This window comes from Coregonus clupeaformis, chromosome 8 (genome assembly GCF_020615455.1).
Source record: "Coregonus clupeaformis isolate EN_2021a chromosome 8, ASM2061545v1, whole genome shotgun sequence".
NCBI classification, from domain to species: Eukaryota; Metazoa; Chordata; class Actinopteri; order Salmoniformes; family Salmonidae; genus Coregonus; species Coregonus clupeaformis.
Window position 1 is genome coordinate 10,672,744 of NC_059199.1, and position 21,427 is coordinate 10,694,170.

At 45.7% G+C, this 21,427-nt stretch overlaps 1 protein-coding gene across 1 annotated transcript in view; it reads left to right on the plus strand.

The window, feature by feature from the left end:
* Nucleotides 1-21,427, plus strand: part of LOC121571085 (VPS10 domain-containing receptor SorCS2-like) — a 362,777-nt gene that overhangs the window by 137,942 nt on the left and 203,408 nt on the right. The window contains exon 3 of the mRNA XM_041882340.2: nt 11,065-11,164. Within this exon, the coding sequence (XP_041738274.2) occupies nt 11,065-11,164 (100 nt within the window). The remainder of the gene's footprint in view (nt 1-11,064; nt 11,165-21,427) is intronic.

The following is a 21,427-nucleotide window of genomic DNA, read 5'->3' on the forward strand; positions in this document are numbered from 1 at the left end:
TTATATAACAATTATTGCTTATTCGGACTTGATGAAGACATAACTGATGCCCTATATGCCATCAACACATATGTAGTGAGTGTTGACTTTGTACTGCATTTCAAAATGCAGTTGTTTCTATAAATAAGTGTTTACATAGACAATATACTTGAATGGTAGACGTGCACTGTTTAGACACTGAGTTGGCTCAACCACTGTGATAGCTCAATTTCTCTTTGAGTTCTAGCTGTGCAAGTTCAGCTTTTGGCCAAACTGAAGAGCAATCGTTTTAATGTTCAGGGCAGGAGGCAATGTTGAAGTTAACACCGCAGCCAAATGCCCATCCAGGGTTCATATAGGCGGCAGGTAGCCTAGCTGTTAGAGCGTTGGACCCAGTAACGGAAAGGTTGCTGGTTCGAATACCCAAGGTGAAAAATCTTTCGATGTGCCCTTGAGCAAGGCACTTAACCCTAATTGGCTCCAGGGGTGCCGTACTACTATTGCTGACCCTGTAAAAAAACAACACATTTCACTGCACCTATCTGGTGTAAAGAAAATGTATGACAGTTCTGATCCCATATCAGACTGACAACAGAAGTTCTTGTCAGATAGTGTCTGGTAAGAGCCCTGTGGGCCCCTGTGGGTCTCTATATGGGCCTGTTCATAAGCCTCTGATTCAGGGGGTCACCGTGGGGCCATGTCAGAAACATCTAAAACATGGCTGTCAAACCTGACAGGTCTAGAGTACTGAAAGGTTGATGGTAGGGTACTGAAAGGTTGATGGTAGGGTACTGAAAGGTTGACGGTGGAGTACTGAAAGGTTGATAGTAGAGTACTGAAAGGTTGATAGTAGAGTACTGAAAGGTTGACGGTAGTACTGAAAGGTTGATAGTAGAGTACTGAAAGGTTGATAGTAGAGTACTGAAATGTTGATGGTAGAGTACTGAAAGGTTGACGGTAGAGTACTGAAAGGTTGACGGTAGTACTGAAAGGTTGATAGTAGAGTACTGAAATGTTGATGGTAGAGTACTGAAAGGTTGATAGTAGAGTACTGAAAGGTTGATAGTAGAGTACTGAAAGGTTGATAGTAGAGTACTGAAAGGTTGACGGTAGAGTACTGAAAGGTTGACGGTAGAGTACTGAAAGGTTGACGGTAGAGTACTGAAAGGTTGACGGTAGAGTACTGAAAGGTTGACAGTAGAGTACTGAAATGTTGATAGTAGTACTGAAAGGTTGATAATAGTACTGAAAGGTTGATGGTAGAGTACTGAAAGGTTGATGGTAGAGTACTGAAAGGTTGATAGTAGTACTGAAAGGTTGATAGTAGAGTACTGAAAGGTTGATAGTAGTACTGAAAGGTTGATAGTAGTACTGAAAGGTTGATAGTAGTACTGAAAGGTTGATAGTAGAGTACTGAAAGGTTGATAGTAGTACTGAAAGGTTGATAGTAGTACTGAAAGGTTGATAGTAGTACTCTGATGTTAGATATTAACAAGTTTTGTAAACCTTTGCTCATCCGTACCTTTTATCCGTAGTGATGAGACAGTCACATAGGTGACATCTTTTCTATTCTTCGCTGGTAGCTCCAAGTGGGGAGTCTCTTGTGAATATGTTGAGTTACAAATACTGCAGATCCTTTTTCTGGAACAGACAAACAGAAAAAGAGATTGGGGCCCGAGGGAGCTTTCATAAGCAGTCTGTGTTTTGACAGTGGCCCTCATCCCCCATTACTGTGCTCCAGTGGCTCTGTAGCACACTTCAGAGAGCCCCTCCACCACTCCTGAGTGCACTTACCTGGCCTGACCCTCCGTCTCATCTCGGTTGGCTAGCTGCCCGGTTGGTTCACATGGCATGCTGTGCGGGTGGTGTTCTCCCAGCTGCACTTTGCCAATGGCTGCGTGACTGTCAATGACTCGGCATAGCATAGCTACGCTCTTCCTCCAGTACGATATTGTTTCATTAAATGATTTATGAATGTGAAAATATTTGGTTCATATGAATCATTGTTGTTATAGTTAAATGATATTGTGTTGTTTGGGCATATATTCATTTGCATACATGTGTGGGTTATACTGTACTGTGTGGGTTATACTGTACTGTGTGGGTTATACTGTATTGTGTGGGTTATACTGTACTGTGTGGGTTATACTGTACTGTGTGGGTTATACTGTACTATGTGGGTTATACTGTACTGTGTGGGTTATACTGTATTGTGTGGGTTATACTGTACTGTGTGGGTTATACTGTATTGTGTGGGTTATACTGTACTGTGTGGGCTATATTCTACTGTGTGGGTTATACTGTACTGTGTGGGTTATACTATACTGTGTGGGTTATACTGTACTGTGTGGGTTATACTATACTGTGTGGGTTATACTGTACTGTGTGGGTTATACTGTACTGTGTGGGTTATACTGTACTGTGTGGGTTATACTGTACTGTGTGGGTTATACTGTACTGTGTGGGTTATACTATACTGTGTGGGTTATACTGTACTGTGTGGGTTATACTGTACTGTGTGGGTTATACTGTACTGTGTGGGTTATACTGTACTGTGTGGGCTATATTCTACTGTGTGGGTTATACTGTACTATGTGGGTTATACTGTATTGTGTGGGTTATACTGTACTGTGTGGGTTATACTGTATTGTGTGGGTTATACTGTACTGTGTGGGTTATACTGTATTGTGTGGGTTATACTGTATTGTGTGGGTTATACTGTACTGTGTTGGTTATACTGTATGTCTTTGTCTCGTCCAGTAAGCTACTGTATCTACCCAATGACATCATCCCAAACTCTACTCTGTTCTACTCTAATCCTCAGGCTCTACTGTTCTGACACTCTCTAATGTGAAGCCCCACTCCTGGCCCTGACAGTACAGTACATCTCCTCCCGGGCCTTTCTGCTGCACTGTAAATCACTGTCGTCCCCACTCCCTGGGCCCACAGGGGCCAACATCTCCTCAGGGAGTCTGGAGCCTTAGTTTGATGAAGCTGTGCTGAGCGAGATGGCACGAATCCACATCAGACAGCCTCGCTATCATCGTTCAGGAAATGAAGGATAAGAGAGGAAGAGAGCTAGAGGAAGAGAGTGAGAGAGAGAGAGAGAGAGAGAGAGAGAGAGAGAGAGAGAGAGAGAGAGAGAGAGAGAGAGAGAGAGAGAGAGAGAGAGAGAGAGAGAGAGAGAAAGAGAGAGAGAGGAAGAGAAAGAGAGAGAGGAAGAGAGAGACTACCTATACCTATATCCCCCAATAGAATCCCCATACTTTAACGTCGACTGCTTCTCCATTCTAGAGGGGGAGATCAACCATTTCCAGGCCCAGGGACATGTACAGTACTAGTCTGTGGCGACCTTAATGCCAGAACTGGACAAGAACCTGATCCAGGGGTATAAACACCTACTGTACCTGGAGGTGACAGCATTACCTCCCCAATATGCCCGCTGGGTCTGGGTCTGTACATAGTCGATGGTAGGCTTCGAGGGGACTCCTACGGAATAGCTAATCTCTTGGCAGTAGTACTGTAGACTACTTAATCACTGAGTTCAACCCAGAGTCTCTCAGGGCGTTCACAGTCAGCCAACTGACACCCCTACCAAACTTCTTCCATTTAAGAATGATGGAGGCCACTGTGTTCTTGGGGACCCTGAATGGTACAGAATTTTTTGCCTTGACCAATTCCTTCGACCTCATGGCTTGTTTTTGCTCTGTGGGACCTTATATAGAGAGGTGTGTGCCTTTCCAAATAATGTCCAATCAACTGAATTTACCACAGGTGGACTCCAATCAAGTTGTAGAAACATCTCATGGATGATCAATGGAAACAGGATGCACCTGAGCTCAATTTCGAGTCGCATAGCAAATGGTCTGAATAATTATGTAAATAAGTTATTTCTGTTTTTTAATTTTTTATAAATTTGCAAACTTTTCTGAAAACCAGTTTTCACTTTGTCATTATGGGGTATTGTGTGTATATTGATGAAGAAAATAATTAATTTAATCAATTTTAGAATAAGGCTGTAACATAACAAAATGTGGAAAAAGTCAAGGGTCTGAATACTTTCCGAATGCACTGTATATCACTCTTCCTTTGTCTAAGTAGGTGTTGCTGTGTGGAGGCATCGGTGTTACCGCATTAGTGTTGTTCAGTTCAGTGGTTCCTACTCTTTCAGTTATTACCTTTTTTTTAAATTATATTTTATTGGAGCACATGTCACAGCTTTGATGTCACCATCTTAACACCTCTCTAGGCATCTCAGCAGGGTGCCGTTTGATGAGGTGTGAGTCATTTAGGTGACACCCAGAGGCCATGGAGAGTTCACACAGTCGGGGACCAACTGCTATCGACATGGGTTCACACATTTGACGTACACGTAAATGGCCTCAGGTTCTCACAGTTAATGGACATTCACAGGTTTTCACAGCCTCTCAGATTCAGTGTTCTGTGTTAGCTGTCTGTCTGTCTGTCTGTCTGTCTGTCTGTCTGGACCCAGTCATATGAGGTTCTAGCAAGGCTACAGGCATCTTTAAAATAAATCACAGTCAAAACCAATATCATGATTGTTTTGTCTGGCTTTTTTTGTAGACAACTGTTCTACTTTCCCGCCGTCATTCACACGTTGACTTCAGTGTACACATCATCAACATGTGACAGGTCTTTAGAAAGTGGTCCCGGTCTCGATCCATCCTCCCGTGTTGCAACGGATGACACAGCGTTGACACGATGAGGTCGCTGCACAGAACCATAAAGCATTTTTACTGGGTACACCTGAACCTGTCTTCAGTTTACCTTCCGTAACCATTGTACCACCGCCAAAAAGAGTGAGAAAGACGCAATATAAACAGATAGCAGCCTTAACTAACAGTGGAAAGGGATGGATGAAGACCAGTGGCCTCTCATTTCAAAATGGCTGCCACATTGTCATATGGTGGCACCAACCCTGACTAGACAGAACAGGCTAGCCCAGGGTGAACTTGTGAAAATCTAAATAGGTTGCACAATACTGTAGGGAGTTAAATTGAAATAAAATAGAACAGATACAAAATGTAAGGGTCATAAGGTTGTCATAATAAACACACTTAAATTGTAAATCACAGGGTGTGGAGTCTAGCTTTTTTGGCTGATAGACTGAGAGAGGAGAGTGTCATAAAGCATAGGGCCAAATTCCAAATTAACCCAATCGTAATTTCCTCTGCAGACTCAAGATATACAACCATCATTTTGGATGGGGGTGATCTGTCACATAGTATTTCTGGCGTCTGGCTCTGATGACACTAAATCAGCTGGAACAGTAATGGCGACCCTCGGTTGTGTTTTAATGGCAACCTGGCCAATTATACGATCCATCTATAAATCAAAACTCCTCTCATTATTTGTCTCTAAAGGATGAAAGGAGGGTGATAGAGATCATTAAGATCCCTTATATCGTACACAATAGCAAATATGTCTTGCTCAAATTAGACACATTTCTCCTGAAATACACTCATTAGTCAATAATACCAGGCACTGATATGTAATGACACTAATAATGTCTCAAAGAGGATTTTCCACCTTCTTTTATCCAAGTTTCAGTTGAGAGGTTTTTCAGTCTTCTGAAGCTTTTGCAGCTCTGTGTTGTTGTGGTGTTGAGTTATAGGATGACAGATTTGTTGTGGGTTTTTAGTTTGGATGATACAAAAATAAATATGAAAAATATATATTTTGGTGGCAAAAAAACGGGTTTGAATGACAGAATAGCCTGAATTCCACCGGCAGATATGGCTCAATTCTCTTCTGTCTCAGTCTGTGATGTTGGCCCCCGCCCAGGTCCGATCCACCAGACTGGGGGCCCCTGGGAGATCTCCGTGTGGCCCAATCGCCGAACGGCGTGGCCAATCCAACGAGGCCGTCTGGCGGCCTGGACCTGATTCAGACTGACAGCGTCTGTCTGTGCCTCTGTGTGTTTGCAATACTGATGTAGAACTATGCTCTCAACTTAAATCCATCCAAAATCTAGGCTATCCCCTGATCTCGCAAGCCATAATCAAAGTCTCGAGCTTGAGACCTCTTTCATGTGTAAAAGTAATACCTCTGTTCTATTATTAAGGTTAATTTGAACCCCAGTCAGAGTTGGGCTCCTCTACTCACACATTTCAGACATCCCCCAGACATCCCCCAGACATCCCCCAGACATCCCCCAGACATCCCCAGACATCCCCCAGACATCCCCAGACATCCCCCAGACATCCCCCAGACATCCCCCAGACATCCCCAGACATCCCCTAGACATCCCCCAGACATCCCCCAGACATCCCCCAGACATCCCCCAGACATCCCCTAAACATCCCCCAGCCATCCCCCAGACACCCCCCAGACATCCCCCAGACATCCCCTAGACATCCCCTAGACATCCCCCAGACATCCCCCAGACATCCCCCAGACATCCCCTAAACATCCCCCAGCCATCCCCCAGACACCCCCAGACATCCCCCAGACATCCCCCAGACATCCCCAGACATCCCCCAGACATCCCCAGACATCCCCCAGACATCCCCCAGACATCCCCCAGACATCCCCCAGACATCCCCCAGACATCCCCTAGACATCCCCCAGACATCCCCCAGACATCCCCCAGCCATCCAAGAGCATCACAGACATAGTGCACAATGAGGGACACGTGTGCAACCTGACTTCAAATCAGTTTTCTCTCAGCGTTAGAACATCAGCTCTGCTTTCATCTCAGTCAACACGGTTCTCTTGAACTTGAGTTCATTATAAACTGGGTACTTTGGATCCTGTATGCTGATTGGCTAAAACATAATTCAAGCCGTGTGTTTATGAGACAATACACCACGGGTATGACTACTTGATATTGTAATATGGGCAGTTTTAGGCACATTTCCATTTAGTCACACAGAAAAGGCATTCTGGTACTCTAAACACTGAAAACTGTATTCCACCTCCTTCATTCTGAAGTTGCCTTTTCTGATTACAACCATTTCAACCATCACGCTTTTAGCAGTACTCGTCTAACACATTCTCTGGCCTTGCTGAAAGTTTTCCCTCCTCCTCCATTACTGCTTCTATGTCTACACCTGCTCAGCTGGAGTGTCTGCTCGCTGCGTCTGCCCGATGCACTCCATTTAGTGTTTTTGGAGAAGGGAGCGACCTTAACATATTTGGACATTAAATCTGAATCAGTGCCTAACACAGCGCTTCCGCTCGCGCTCTGTTTTCCCAAGCGCATCGACAAAAACACAATTTCAAACCTGTGTCTGTCTCTGCCTCTTTTGCACAAATCTCTCTCTCTCTCTCTCTCTCTCTCTCTCTCTCTCTCTCTCTCTCTCTCTCTCTCTCTCTCTCCCCCCCTCCATCTCTCTCTCTCTCTCTCTCTCTCTCTCTCTCTCTCTCTCTCTCTCTCTCTCTCTCTCTCTCTCTCTCTCTCTCTCTCTCTTGCTCTCAGATACACACAAAAGCATGCACGCACACACACCTACAATCTCTCTGTACTTTCTCAATATATTGAATATAATTCAAAGTTGTAGTTTTTCTTCTTCTGTTTTTATATCTCTTTCTTCTCCTTCTGACTCTCCATGCATCATTCTCTGCACAAGTGATTGCATGGAATGGAAATTACATATTACCCTGGGGCTTCATCGGTGACTGTCAGCATACATGAATATGTACTGTATGCATAAACCTCAGAGTATCTTTCTGCTATTGAAACTCTGTGCATTGCAGTTAGGTTTTGAAAGTCAGAGAGTGTACTCTGATTAGTAAGTGTGAAATGGCCTGTAAGTTATCTTGTGGGTGAATTTAGAATGTTTTGGCAAAATCCAATATTTTCATTAATATTGTTGAAATATAAAATCTCTGAAGAAGGACAAGAGGCCGACAGGTAAGCTTGAATAAAAAAAGTGATACGAGCAAGATTAGTGTGCAGGTTTCTCTTTTCTGGATTTTGTCTATTCAATATGGTATACTACAAGGATTTATATGCCCTATCACACTTCAGAGAGCATTTCTCACTATTTCTACATTTTAGTGGCTTAGAGAAGAACAATGTATTTTTGTACTAAAGCTGCCCAGTAACCATTGTAATTTCAAGTAACACTCCTTCCCTCCTCTTCCTCCTCCTCCTCCTCCTCCTCCTCTTCCTCCTCCTCCTCCTCCTCCTCCTCCTCTTCCTCCTCCTCCTCCTCCTCCTCTTCCTCCTCCTCCTCCTCCTCCTCCTCCTCCTCCTCCTCTCTCTATCTCACATTCCCACTCCAGTAATTATCCCTCATAAGTCATTCTTTCTCACTCATCTACTCTAACTCTCATCCCCCCAGCCTATTAATCCTGCTAGCTAAACGGCAGTACTAAATCAACTCTCCTATTAACTTAACATCATTACTGTCTTAAACGTTAGCCATCCGAATGCCGGCCTCCGAACACAATCCCCCAAATTAGCCTTATTAGTTAAATAATGTCTCATCGATAAAACTTTTACTTCAATCCCGTGGAAGATTTAACAAGCGTTTTTTTTTTTTCTCTCCACAGTTTAAATCCAAACGACCACAAAAAGCGTTGTCCCTAACTCGATGGTAATGAGGCCGTTTAAACTGGGTGAGAAATAATTTCTCATTTAGGGTTTGTTGTTTTATCTGCTACTGTCCTTTAATCTAGCTAGCTGTTGGCTCCTTTGAATGAATGCAATCATACAGACAGGTGGAAATGAAAGACACACTTCCCCATCCAAACTAAGTTGTCCATTAAATTAACTCCATTCCAACGCCAATTATCTGTCCTTGGCGATGGGGCCAAAAATGCCACTTCTCCATTAAACTCTCAGGCCTTAATTAGGGGTAAGTGTAGTGACCACAGGGCTGACGGTGGTAGTGGGCACCATGCCCAGACATACATCCCAGGCCCAGCATCTGGACCCACAAGACCCCTCACCCCCCTGGGCAAGATACTGCCAGCAGGGGGGGCTGGTGGTGCTAGCACTTAGCAAAATCACCTACGAGAGAGAAGCTCAAGAGATAGCTCACGCACAAGTTATTTCAGACAGTTGCTAAGCTTTGATTTTGGAGGTTTAACTAACCGTTTAAAGAAAGCTATCATAACACGTGTATGCTTAGCTATTGAAGGGACTGAGTGACAGCCTATAGACCTTGTCTCCCCTCCCTCTCCCTGTAGGTTTCAGCAGCAGTATCACAGTGAGCACACAGCTTTGAGTTAAGCAGTGAGCTCTGGCTCCGAACTCACACAGCCATCAGCAGAATCTGTCTCTCTCCTCTGTGAGTTATCCAGGTTAAACACAGAAGATGAAAAAAAAAACACTCGCTCACACTGAAGACGTGAAGAAATAGCTCAACCCCTGCTAGGCCACTCCATTTTGTGCAGCTCTGACAGAGCTCTCAGCGAGAACTTTGCCGAATGGATGGGGGATTTCGGCGACTTGGTGTGTGTGTGTGTGTGTGTGTGTGTCTGTCTGTGTGTGTTTCCTCTTGTTTATACCCATGTGTCTGTGTGTGTGCCCACCGTTGTGTTTGCTGCCCTGCTGTGTGTTAGAGAGTAACGCTGTAAAGTAAATCCACTTGTCTGGAGCAGAGTGGGGCCGGGTGGACGTGCTCTCTGATCACTCCCCTTCATCATGGCCAGATGCCTACCTCTCTCCCATTCAACGAGAGACGACTCATTTTCATGCAAATTTTTTCATTGAGAAATATTGCACCAAACATCTTAGTTGATGTAAAATTACGTGACTAAGATCTCCTCTGCAAAAACGTCAAAATTAATGACTGATTTCTTGAGTTATCTTAGATTAATTCTGACTATTTTGAGGAGGTGAATACCTGCTACGGCGTCTCAAAATAGACAAACAGTACTATTGTGCTTTCTTCTCATTTTTCAAGCGAAGGTCTTTTAAGGCGGTATGCGAGCACAATCGTTCGGTTCGCCTAACCGACTTCGGCTAGCCGCCAGCCGAACTGAAGCTTGCTGATGCCTTTAGGAGTTTGGACTGACTATCTCATTATAAACACTTAACCACTTCAGGGCTATCCTTACTGGCAATAGCGCAATACTGCTCGAAACAATTACTCTTTATAACATTTTATATACAGTGGGTTAGATAGCATTCAAAGAGGCAGTGTAGAGACCATTTGTATTTAAATTCTAGGCATATACCAGATGCTGTTATCCAGAGTGACAATAAGCACATTCAGATAAGGAAGACGACGGAATAGAACTCATTCTAATTGAATCTATTTGAATATAGTTCCTCTGTGTCTGCTATACATGTTGGTTGGTCTATGTTTAAAGTTATATCTGAGTTTCCTATATACTTTGGTGTGATTCACAGCAGAAATGTAGAATATGCAGCCTCTCAAAATGAACGCAAATTGACTCTGACCACAGTACGCGTGTCAATTTTCCACAGACTGCCTTACCTCGTCACCCTTGGCCAGCAAAACTGCACCATTCAACAGAAAGTGTCACAAATAATGACGTTCCTGGCACTAGCATCACCATTGCTAGGTCTTTGACTTGGCTAGGCTGGAGAAAACATTCTCAAGGAGTCAGCCATCTATCTCAGAATCTCAGGGTCCTTTGCACTGCAGCCGTCACCTAACCATCAACATTCTAATGAAACTGCCAGATTTAGGTGATTTGCCAGTGCGTTTCGCCACTTCGCCCCTAGCCCACAGTTATTCTCCAACGATTCAGCCAATGCTAGGCTGTCCAGCAGCCTCGCTATCCGTCACTCTTCACCAGACCAGGGGGTGGAGCAGGGGCAGTGCTATGCCGGTAATACGGTAAAGACAGAGCTAAAATAATGCCCGTGAGAGCAGTAATGCAGATTAAGGCGAGTAGCGGTTTTCTGGGGCTTTTCACAGATCCTGTTCTGTCTACTCTGGCCGTCAGTTTCAATATGTGAACCTGTAATACTTTTGGTTTAGGAGACTAGGAAGGAGAATGGTTAATAAAAAGGAAATGGCTCAACAGTGCTGTAGTTTAAAGAAATAATGATTGCTTTGTATTTTGACTCGATTCCGTAAAACCTGTCATTTCCTCAGACCCAGGATATTGACCTCTCTCTTTCTCTCTGTTTCTCTTCAGATCCATTGACTATGGCACCACCTACACAAAGCTCAACCTGATGCCTGGTACAACCATCGTGGTTTCTAACTTCTACATCTGCCCCAGCAACAAGAAAAAGGTAGGAGGAGGTCTTCAGCCTGCTTGATCTATATTCTCCCCTCCACTCTCCTGCATCGACGTTATAACTGCAGTTAGTTATTGGCAACTATCTCTTAGTCCACTCTCCTGCATCGACGTTATAACTGCAGTTAATTATCGGCAACTAACTCTTAGTCCACTCACCTTGAAGACAATTATTGTTAAGAGATAACACTCAGCTAGCTGCTTTGGGAATGCTTGGTGACATGATTTTAGACATAGAGTTTATGAAACACAAAGTTTAGGAGAGAGTGAGGGCACTCACTCTCAAAGACTACTTCAGGATGAGAGATTTGATTGAACCGGCTCCTCATTTTCCCCGTTCCGCCCACCGTGGCAGCTCGTCCAATCAGCTGATGTTATCCCCTGGGCCTGGGGCTTTAATCAATAAAAGATGGAGAAGATTAGACAAAGTGACTTGTCCATACCCTCCATTCCACTAATTCCCAAATTCAGATGGGACTCACTGACTCATCCTCCAGGGTCATACTCACGCAAACACACACGTTTTCGCAATGATTGGGGGCGAGACATTGGTAGCGGTTAATTGCCTGGGAATACAGTCGTCTTAATTTATTTCAGGGAGAGAGCAAGAGAGAGAGAGACTAGCAGAGAGAGAGATAGAGAGACAGAGAGAGAGAGAGAGAGAGAGAGAGACAGAGACAGAGACAGAGACAGAGACAGAGACAGAGACAGAGAGAGAGAGAGAGAGAGAGAGAGAGAGAGAGAGAGAGAGAGAGAGAGAGAGAGAGAGAGAGAGAGAGAGAGAGAGAGAGAGGGACAGAGAGTCTGAGCTAGAATCTAAACGAGAGTGAGTGGAAAGGGGGAGATTAGTGTCTCTGGGGTCTTGACTGTGAGTGTCTGTCTTCTGACAGTGGGAAGTCTGGTAATAGGAAGTGTGGATCATCTTGGTATTCAAACACACCCCAGGGTTAGCAGGAGGGGATTCCTATTAATGAGAGACCAACCACTGCTGTAGTGTAGCATTGTGTCTGTGTTTGTGTGGGTGTGTTTGTGTGTGTGTGTGTGTGTGTGGGTGTGTTTGTGTGTGTGTGTGTGTGTGGGTGTGTGGGTGTGGGTGTGTTTGTGTGTGTGTTGTGATGTCACGAGAGGCTGTGTCCTGGAGGGACGTTACATCCCCCTGAGGTGGCTGCAAACCCAGACAGCTATGGCTCCATCTGCTGGTATGGTCGGGAACTCCACCCCTCTATGGCCAATCTTCCCACGCAGCTGAAACAAATGAGGAGCTGATGAGCTGAAGGTTTGGGAAGGGAAGACACACAGTCTCCAAGCTGGGCTCTCTGGAGGACAAGAGTGCTGCACGTCCACTTCCATGAGGAATATAAGGATTTGGAGATACTTACCTTTGGAAAATACTCACCTTTGGATATATGCACCTGTGGAAATACGTGAGAGACATTTGGAAGGACTTTTTTGCTGGGTTGGCCACTAGCTGCAACGTGGACTACAGTAAGGCTGGGGAAAAGTTATCTGAGCGAGTGAGAATTATGATTTTGGATGTGGAAGAGACATCCCTGAACTGTTAACCCTTAAAGAGCCACAAGAGAACAGAATTTTGTTATATTTTCGTTAATTTCCCAAGACCTATAATAAATTCCTTGTTTTGTTTGAACCTTGTCTCCTTGCACTACTTGAGCAATCCCGCTGAAAGCTGTGTAGCCTCTCGTGACGTCACAGATGGTGGAGAATACGGGCCCGCTCAAGCGTTAATAGTGCATGTCAGAGGAGGATACCGAAGGTTTGATCACCCAGTTTTCCAAGTTGGCCGTAGGCTCCCCGCCGACTGAAATGGAGGACATATTGAAAGCCCTTGTTGCTGGCCAGCAAGCCCAGATGCAAGCAAACGTGGCTCTCTTGGAGGAGCAAAAGAAAGCCAACCTTCTGAAGGCAGAGGAATTGCAGTTGCAGAGACAGAGGGTGGTCCAAAATACCCGCCCAATAAAGGCAAGTGACTTTATATCTAAGATGGGAGCTACCGATGACATTGAGGCATACCTGCATGCATTTGAGGCCACGGCCACTAGGGAAGCCTGGCCCAAGCAACAGTGGGTTGGTCTGTTAGCCCCCTTTCTAACCGGGGAATCGCTGAATGCTGTCCGGGACCTGGGCCCTGACCAGGTTACTGACTATGATGCCCTGAAGTCTGAGATCCTCAGCAGATATGGACTCACAAAGTTTGGTATGGCCCAGCGCTTTCACAGCTGGACCTTCCAACCAGGCCAACCTCCTCGGGCGCAGATGCATGAACTTGTCCGAATCGCAAGGAAATGGCTGGATCCGCAGAGGAATACAGCAGCGGCGGTGGTGGAGGCCGTTGTGGTGGATCGTTACCTACGCGCCCTGCCTTATGAGGCAAAACGGTTCATCAGTCAACAGGCCTTGACCACGGCTGATCTGACCGTGGAAGCTGTGGAAAAGTACCAGGCCACAGCGGAGATGCTGAATGCTTCCCGAAAAGACCCCAGGAGTGCGGCCCCACCACAAATGGGAAGAACCCGTCCAAAGGACCCCAAGGTCTCGAACCCAGCCACGTCAGGACTTATCCCGGCTCCAGGGGGGAGCCAGAAACCAGGCGGGTCCAAGAAGAGTACACCAGGAGGGGGAAACTCGACAGTGTTACCGGTGTGGGGAGATGGGACATATCTCCTGGCAGTGTGGGAAACCAGCCGATGAACCTATGCCCACTGCGGAGTCCTCCAGCTCAGCACCCACACACCGTTTTGCCTCGCTCTTGGGAGTCGTAGATGGCGGCCCAGATCGACCCCCCCACCTGCCCGGTAACTGTGAATCACCATGATGTGGAGGCCTTACTGGATTCTGGTAGCCGGGCCACCCTGGTGCGTAAGGATTTGGTGGGCCCAACGTGTCTGACCCCGGGGAAAGTCCTCCCAGTTTCCTGTGTCCATGGGGACACCAGAGAATACCCCATTACTGAACTTACAATGACCAGCACACGGGGAACCATACACACGACGGCGGGGTGGTTGATTCCCTCCCCGTCCCTGTCCTAATTGGACGAGACTGCCCAGCCTTTTACCCACTCTGGAGAGAGTCTCAGGAGAGGATAACCCGAGTACCTCGGAAACGGAGAGGCAAGACTCATCCTGGGAAGGCTCCGTGCAATCCTCCGAATACTCACTCCCGCCCGGGCTCTGATAGGGATGGCAGGTGCCCAGACCGACACAGAGACGGAGCTACAGAATCTGAACAAAGAACTGTCTGGTCTGAAGGGGACCGCTGAGAGGTATCGTTTGTTAAAGCAACAGTTAGACATGAAGACAGAAGAGTTAGATATCCTCCAGGCTAAACTCCAACAGAGCTCCTTCCATAAGCAACAGGGGGAGCTGGAGAGGCTGCGCAGGACCATCGAGGAGTGTGAGGAGACCCTGCGCAGTAGTAAGGAGGTCCAGAAGAAGGCAGAGGAGAAGTACAAGGTGTTGGAGAACAAGATGAAGAATGCGGAGGCAGAGAGAGAGAAGGAACTGAAAGCTGCTCAACAGAAGCTAAACTCTGCTAAAACCAAGGCTGATGCGTTCAGTAAGAAACTCAAGGAGAGACAACAGGAGGCTGAGTCCCTGGTCCTAGAGGTGGAGGAGTTGAAGAGAGAGCAGGCTGGCAAGCACCACGGCAATGCGGACGCCTCTCCCGGCGTGATGCCTTCTTCGCTGCCTTTACCCCGACGAGGACGTCGGTCCCGAGGAGGGGGATGTGTGATGTCACGAGAGGCTGTGTCCTGGAGGGACGTTACATCCCCCTGAGGTGGCTGCAAACCCAGACAGCTATGGCTCCATCTGCTGGTATGGTCGGGAACTCCACCCCTCTATGGCCAATCTTCCCACGCAGCTGAAACAAATGAGGAGCTGATGAGCTGAAGGTTTGGGAAGGGAAGACACACAGTCTCCAAGCTGGGCTCTCTGGAGGACAAGAGTGCTGCACGTCCACTTCCATGAGGAATATAAGGATTTGGAGATACTTACCTTTGGAAAATACTCACCTTTGGATATATGCACCTGTGGAAATACGTGAGAGACATTTGGAAGGACTTTTTGCTGGGTTGGCCACTAGCTGCAACGTGGACTACAGTAAGGCTGGGGAAAAGTTATCTGAGCGAGTGAGAATTATGATTTTGGATGTGGAAGAGACATCCCTGAACTGTTAACCCTTAAAGAGCCACAAGAGAACAGAATTTTGTTATATTTTCGTTAATTTCCCAAGACCTATAATAAATTCCTTGTTTTGTTTGAACCTTGTCTCCTTGCACTACTTGAGCAATCCCGCTGAAAGCTGTGTAGCCTCTCGTGACGTCACAGTGTGTACGTGTGCGTGCATCTATAAGTGCTTGCATGTCATGTTTATGTTGCAAAGATGTACATTACACGCGCTTGTCAGTGTGTTTGTGTGTGTGTTTGTGTACAGTGTTTTATGACTCCCCGAGGGCAATAATCCTAATCACATTAGACACTCGGTCGGTGAGCCCCTATGACGGGATTACTTAGGGGAAAGGTGTGAGGGGCTTCAGGGAATCAATAATAAGGAAAGGTGAAAGGCTCAGACAGGTCAACCCTTCTTTCTAGTGCCTCAATAACTGGCCCCTTGATACACTTCAACACACAGATCCTCTAAATAGCCTCAAAATAGACTTGCAGATGTAACATTAGTAGTTGTAGTTGATACTGTGAAGCTTGGTATCAGTACAGAAGGATATCACAGAAATCGTAGACTGCCTCTAGATGTGTATTTGGGTCAGACCTGGGTTCAATTGTATTTATAATCCTTCAAATACTTGAAGCGTTTGCTTGAGCCTGCCTGGAGTGCTAGATGGATGGGGTTTTGCACTTTTGGGACCATCCTCCCACCTTTATTTCACCAGGCATGCTAAATCAATCACAGCAAAGTACTTGAAAGAAAACACATACTATTTGAGTCCAGGTCAGATTTGGTTTCCCCTCAGGCTAGGTTGAAATTAACAGTGTCCGTCAATTCTGTGGAGGTAGACAGGTTTTGTTAAAATGGGGACCGGCTGGATGACAGGTCATTGATCCAGGATGGAAGCTTCTTTTAGGTGGTGTGGTGGATGTGTGACTGGCCCAGCCACGCGTGAATGAAACCCTATACTCAGAGAACTGACAGAGAAGAAGAGAGAGTTCTACTGCCTGAAGATAACCTTGTACAGGGAGACCTCTATTCACATACTGAGGTATGTGTGGGGGTGAGCGAGGAAGAGAGAAGAAGAGAGAGAGAGTGAAGGAGGAAGGGCAAGAGAGGGGTAGAGAGAGGTAGAGAGAGGGGGGGTGAGAGGGAGTGAAATAGAGATGCTATTGAGAAAGGTCACCGTAGACAGACCTGGCTCTCAAGAGAAGACAGGCTATGTGCACACTGCTCACAAAATGAGGTGGAAACTGAGCTGCACTTTCTAACCTCCTGCCAAATGTATGACCATATTAGAAACACATATATCCCTCAGATTTGAAAACAAACCCAATTTTGATAAACTCCCAAATCTATTGGGTGAAATACCACAGTGTGCCATCACAGCAGCAATATTTGTGACCTGTTGCCACAAGAAAAGGGCAACCAGTGAAGAACAAACACCATTGTAAATACAACCCATATTTATGTTTATTTATTTTCCCATTTATACTTTAACTATTTGCACATTGTTACAACACTGTATATATACATAATATGACATTTGAAATGTCTTTATTCTTTTGGATCTTCTGAGTGTAATGTTTACTGTTAATATTTATTGTTTATTTCACTTTTGTTTACTATCTCCTTCACTTGCTTAAGCAATGTTAACATGTGTTTCCCATGCCAATAAAGCCCTTAAATTGAATTGAATTGAATTGAGAGAGAGAGAGAGGGAGGGAGGGCAAGAGAGGGGTAGAGAGAGGGGTAGAGAGAGAGATTGAGTGAGAGGGAGGGTTTGAGAGGGAGTGAAATAGGGAAGGGAGAGAGAGGTAGAGGTAGAGGTAGAGAGGTAGAGAGGTAGAGAGAGAGAGAGAGAGAGAGAGAGAGAGAGAGGGGGAGAGGAAGTGAAAGAAAGAAGCGTCAGTGACAGAAAGACACAGAAACATAGAAACTGAGACTGGTCTTGAGATGGAGAGGGAGAGGAAACAGTTAGTTCTTTCTGTCCTTTCATTGGGACAGACAGTACCATATCGTTTTCTATGATGGACAGTCAAATAGCAGGCTGATTATGCCTGACCAGATTGCTGTCTGACTCTCTCTATTGTAACCCCTCTACTCGATAGAAAACTTCAATGGAAGGAAGACCATTTTAGAAAATTGGTTAATTGTCCTCTAAAATACATTTTCCTCCTTTGTCCAGCTTTATCTCACGGTAGAGGAGTCACGCAGGCAATTATGAAGAAAGTCATGGTGGAATCTGTTCAAAAGCAGTGAAAGGAGACACATTTTAATGGCATTTGACCTTCTAAGCAGATAGAGAAAATGAACTGAGAGACAAGTGTTTTGAGTTTCTTCCACCTATTTGTGGTCCTCTGTAGCTCAGCTGGTAGAGCATGGCGCTTGTAATGCCAGGATAGTGGGTTTGATCCCCGGGACCACCCATACGTAAAAATGTATGCGCACATGACTGTAAGTCGCTTTGGATAAAAGCGTCTGCTAAATGGCATATTATTATTTGCCCAGTGCTGTGGAGAGTAGTTCGCTTACTTGATATATCCTTTATTTCCACTGTCAAAACCCTTGTTGAAATATGTACTAATCCAGAACTACTTGGCTATACATTTACTTTGAAGGGAAGCCCTTTGAGCAGAGTCTACGTAGTTGTAGCAGAGATAAGTACAGTATATGGTAGCTATGGGCCTTAATTGAAACCTGGTGTTAACATCTCTTGGAGCATCTCTTTCAGATAAAAGGGTGTTATTTTTCCCCCTGCTATCTACTCTTCCCATTCCACAAGATACGACAGCAATGATACTGTATGTCCACCCCATTCCTTCATTTGAGATTAATCTTGAATAATTCAAGACATTTTCACACATACTCATTTGCAGCACTTAACCCTGTAGGGGCTTTCCCATGCAGTTTGCCAATACTCTCAGTGAGAAGGTCTTCCAGTGCAGTGTCCTTGCCTGGAAAGTCTAGGAAAAGTCTAGGAAAATGTCAAGGTCATTTCTGACCTTGCCATTGATGTTATCTGGGTTTAGCTTGGGGACACTGGAGAGGAGCTATCAAGGTCCATTTCATTAAAAACATGCCTATAGTTCTTCTATATTTTTTTAACTAGAAAATGTGTGACATGAGTACAGAACACAGTTTCACCCTGCTCGACAGCCTATCTGAAGGCTGTAAGCTGCACCAGTTAAACCCATGAGGCGACCGAAGCAGGCGACCAAATAGAGAATCAGCCTTGCTTTCATCTCAGGTCCACAGTCACTGGTCTGGGACCTGCTCTGGGGGTGATAAAGAGCCAGAGGAGCATGGGGAATGGTGAACTGGGATCAGCCAGATGCTAGGGTATAGGACATGGTGGCTAGCTAAATCTTAATAGAGGATTACTGGTTCAGGACTATTGATATGGGGATTCTCCAAACATGTCCGGACGTATCAGAAACTATGTTAAACCTCTGTGTGCCTGGGCCTATATGTCAAACAGAGAACAGTTGCCAATACTTCATGATTGCTCCACCCTACATTACAGTGTAAAACTAGAATGATCTTGATCATTTTACTACTATCCTATCCCAAGGGCTGGAATTCCCAATTCAGAGGCTCTGGAATGATTCTGGAATACAGTATCCTATACCCAGGTTTTAATGCTACATTTTCTTCCACATGTATAAGAATGAGTAGAGTTACCAAATACAGTCACTCATAAGATACCACATCTACAACACCATAGATCCGATTGCTAGCTAGCTAACGCTCAATGAAGTCAGATTATGATACAGCATGAAACCCATGATAAGGTCTGTCCATAGTGGGACCTAAAGGCCTGGTAATGTATTGATCTATTTAACTTGTATCAGAGGCAGGCGACTGTGTGGGTGTGTGTGTCCCGCGGTGTGTTGGGGACTCTGTGATCAACACTGTGCCACACGTAGTCCCATGAAAGGGATAAATGGATTGACCTGACCTAGATTCTCTCACAGATCAATACAGGGGAACATACCATTTGCCCATAGACGGGTGATAGACTCATAGTGCTATCTGGTGGTAGGTAGGGAGAGAACGCTGATTATTGCAGTTACATTATTATGTCATTGCGTGCCTTACTACAATGAGTGCTCCATTTAGCTCAAGTTATTTTTTATCAACTGTTATTTGATCAAGTGCTGTTTGATTCATTCCTTCAGTTGTGTGTCTATGAAAAGCTGTTGTAGCTGCTAGCTATATTCATTAGGTTTGAAATAACACACATTCCTTTTGGCCCAGTTCTCCAATATAAGACTTAGCTTCTAAAAATAAACAAAGGTATTTGATTCATTCTGTCAGTTGTGTGTCTATGAAAAGATGTTGTGATTGGTAGCTACATTTATTAAGTTTGACATAACACAGTAATTTTGGCCCAGTTCTCCGATATTAGCCTTAGCTTCTAAAAATAACCATCTGCTAATCGCTTTATAACAATCCCAAGCAGAGTAAAGCGAGTGGCCACATTTAACCATAGCCTTTCAATTTTGGAGCGCTGGTTGCGTTGAGCCTAACTGACTGTAATAGGCTGACAGGCCTTTAACCCCAGCTTAAACACACTGGTAATGACATTAAAACAAGCACTGTGAAATCTCTAATGGGATGTAGAGGGCTTTGTTAGGAAACTATATGAACAAAAATATAAGTGCAACATGTAAAGTGTTGGTCCCAAGTTTCATGAGCTGAAATAAAAGATCCCAGAAATGTTCCATACGCACAAAAAGCTTATTTCTCTCAAATTGTGTGCAGAAATGTGTTTACATCCCTGTTAGTGAGCATTTCTACTATGCCAAGATAATCCATCCACCTGATAGGTGTGGCATATCAAGAAGCGACAGGGGATACACATGACTCCTGGGAGGCACAGCATCTACCCGGAGGTTTATCGCACAATCCCCCGCCCGATGAGGTGGTAAATCGAGGTATTCGGGGGGAATGGCACGGTGGAGGTAGTGTCTGGACTTTCCACCGCGGTTGCCCCAACGGAAACACCTAGACACCTACCCTGACACTCTCGCGACCACCCCATGAGAACCCTCTGCGGCCATGAAAAGGTGGGGTTGTGTGGTGCTAACCAGGGAAGACCTAACACAGCAGGGAAATAATACAAAAGGTGACTTGCTCTCTATGGGTCTTGTGTGTAACCATAGTGACTGGTGCTGTAACCTCCCTAACGAACACAGACCCTAATGGTCGATTGTCAAGTGCTTTGATGGGGAGTGGAATGGATAGGGGAACCAATTTACTACCTAGACTATGTGCTAACGACCTGTCCATAAAGTTCCCAGCCTTACACTGGGGAACTACCGTGTAATCAAGGAAGTTGACGTAAATGGTGAAGTGCACAGCAGGGGGCTCTGAACAAGTGTGGGTTTGCGCTACCTGGGGTGACGCGAGAGTGCCCTGCCTGCCGCCTCCAGACTCAAAAGAATGCAGACAACGGCATGCAGGAGAATGTCCTCTCGTGCCACGAGAGTGACACTGGCGCTGACGTCCTCAGCTCTCCGGATCGCCGATCCACCCAGCTCCATTATCTCCTGATCCGGGTTGGGGAGGGGGAGGGGGGGGTGTTTACAGGCAGGCCCCTTCCAGGATGTCCTCTAGCAGCCAGCAGGTTGTCCAACCGGATGGCCATGTCCACCAGTTGATTGATGGACCACATGGTGTCCCGGCAGGCTAGCTCCCTTCGGATGTCCTCTCGTAGATGGCACCGGAAGTGGTCGATGAGGGCCCGCTCGTTCCACCCGGACCCAGCCGCTAGATTCCTAAACTCCAGGGCGAAGTCCTGTGCGGTCCTCGTCCCCTGCTTCAGGTGGACCAGCCGCTCGCCCACCTCTCTACCTTCGGGCGGGTGATCGAAGATGGCCCGAAAGAGGCAAGCGAACTCCCCGTAGTTGTCCAACGCGGCTCTTCCTTCACTCCAGACCGCGTTGGCCCACTCCAGGGCTTTCCTAGAGAGGCAGGAGACGAGGGCGGACACCTTCTCCCGCTCCGATGGCCTGATGTTCGAATAGTATAAATCCAGTTCCCGTCGAAATCCCGTGGTCGGGATATACAG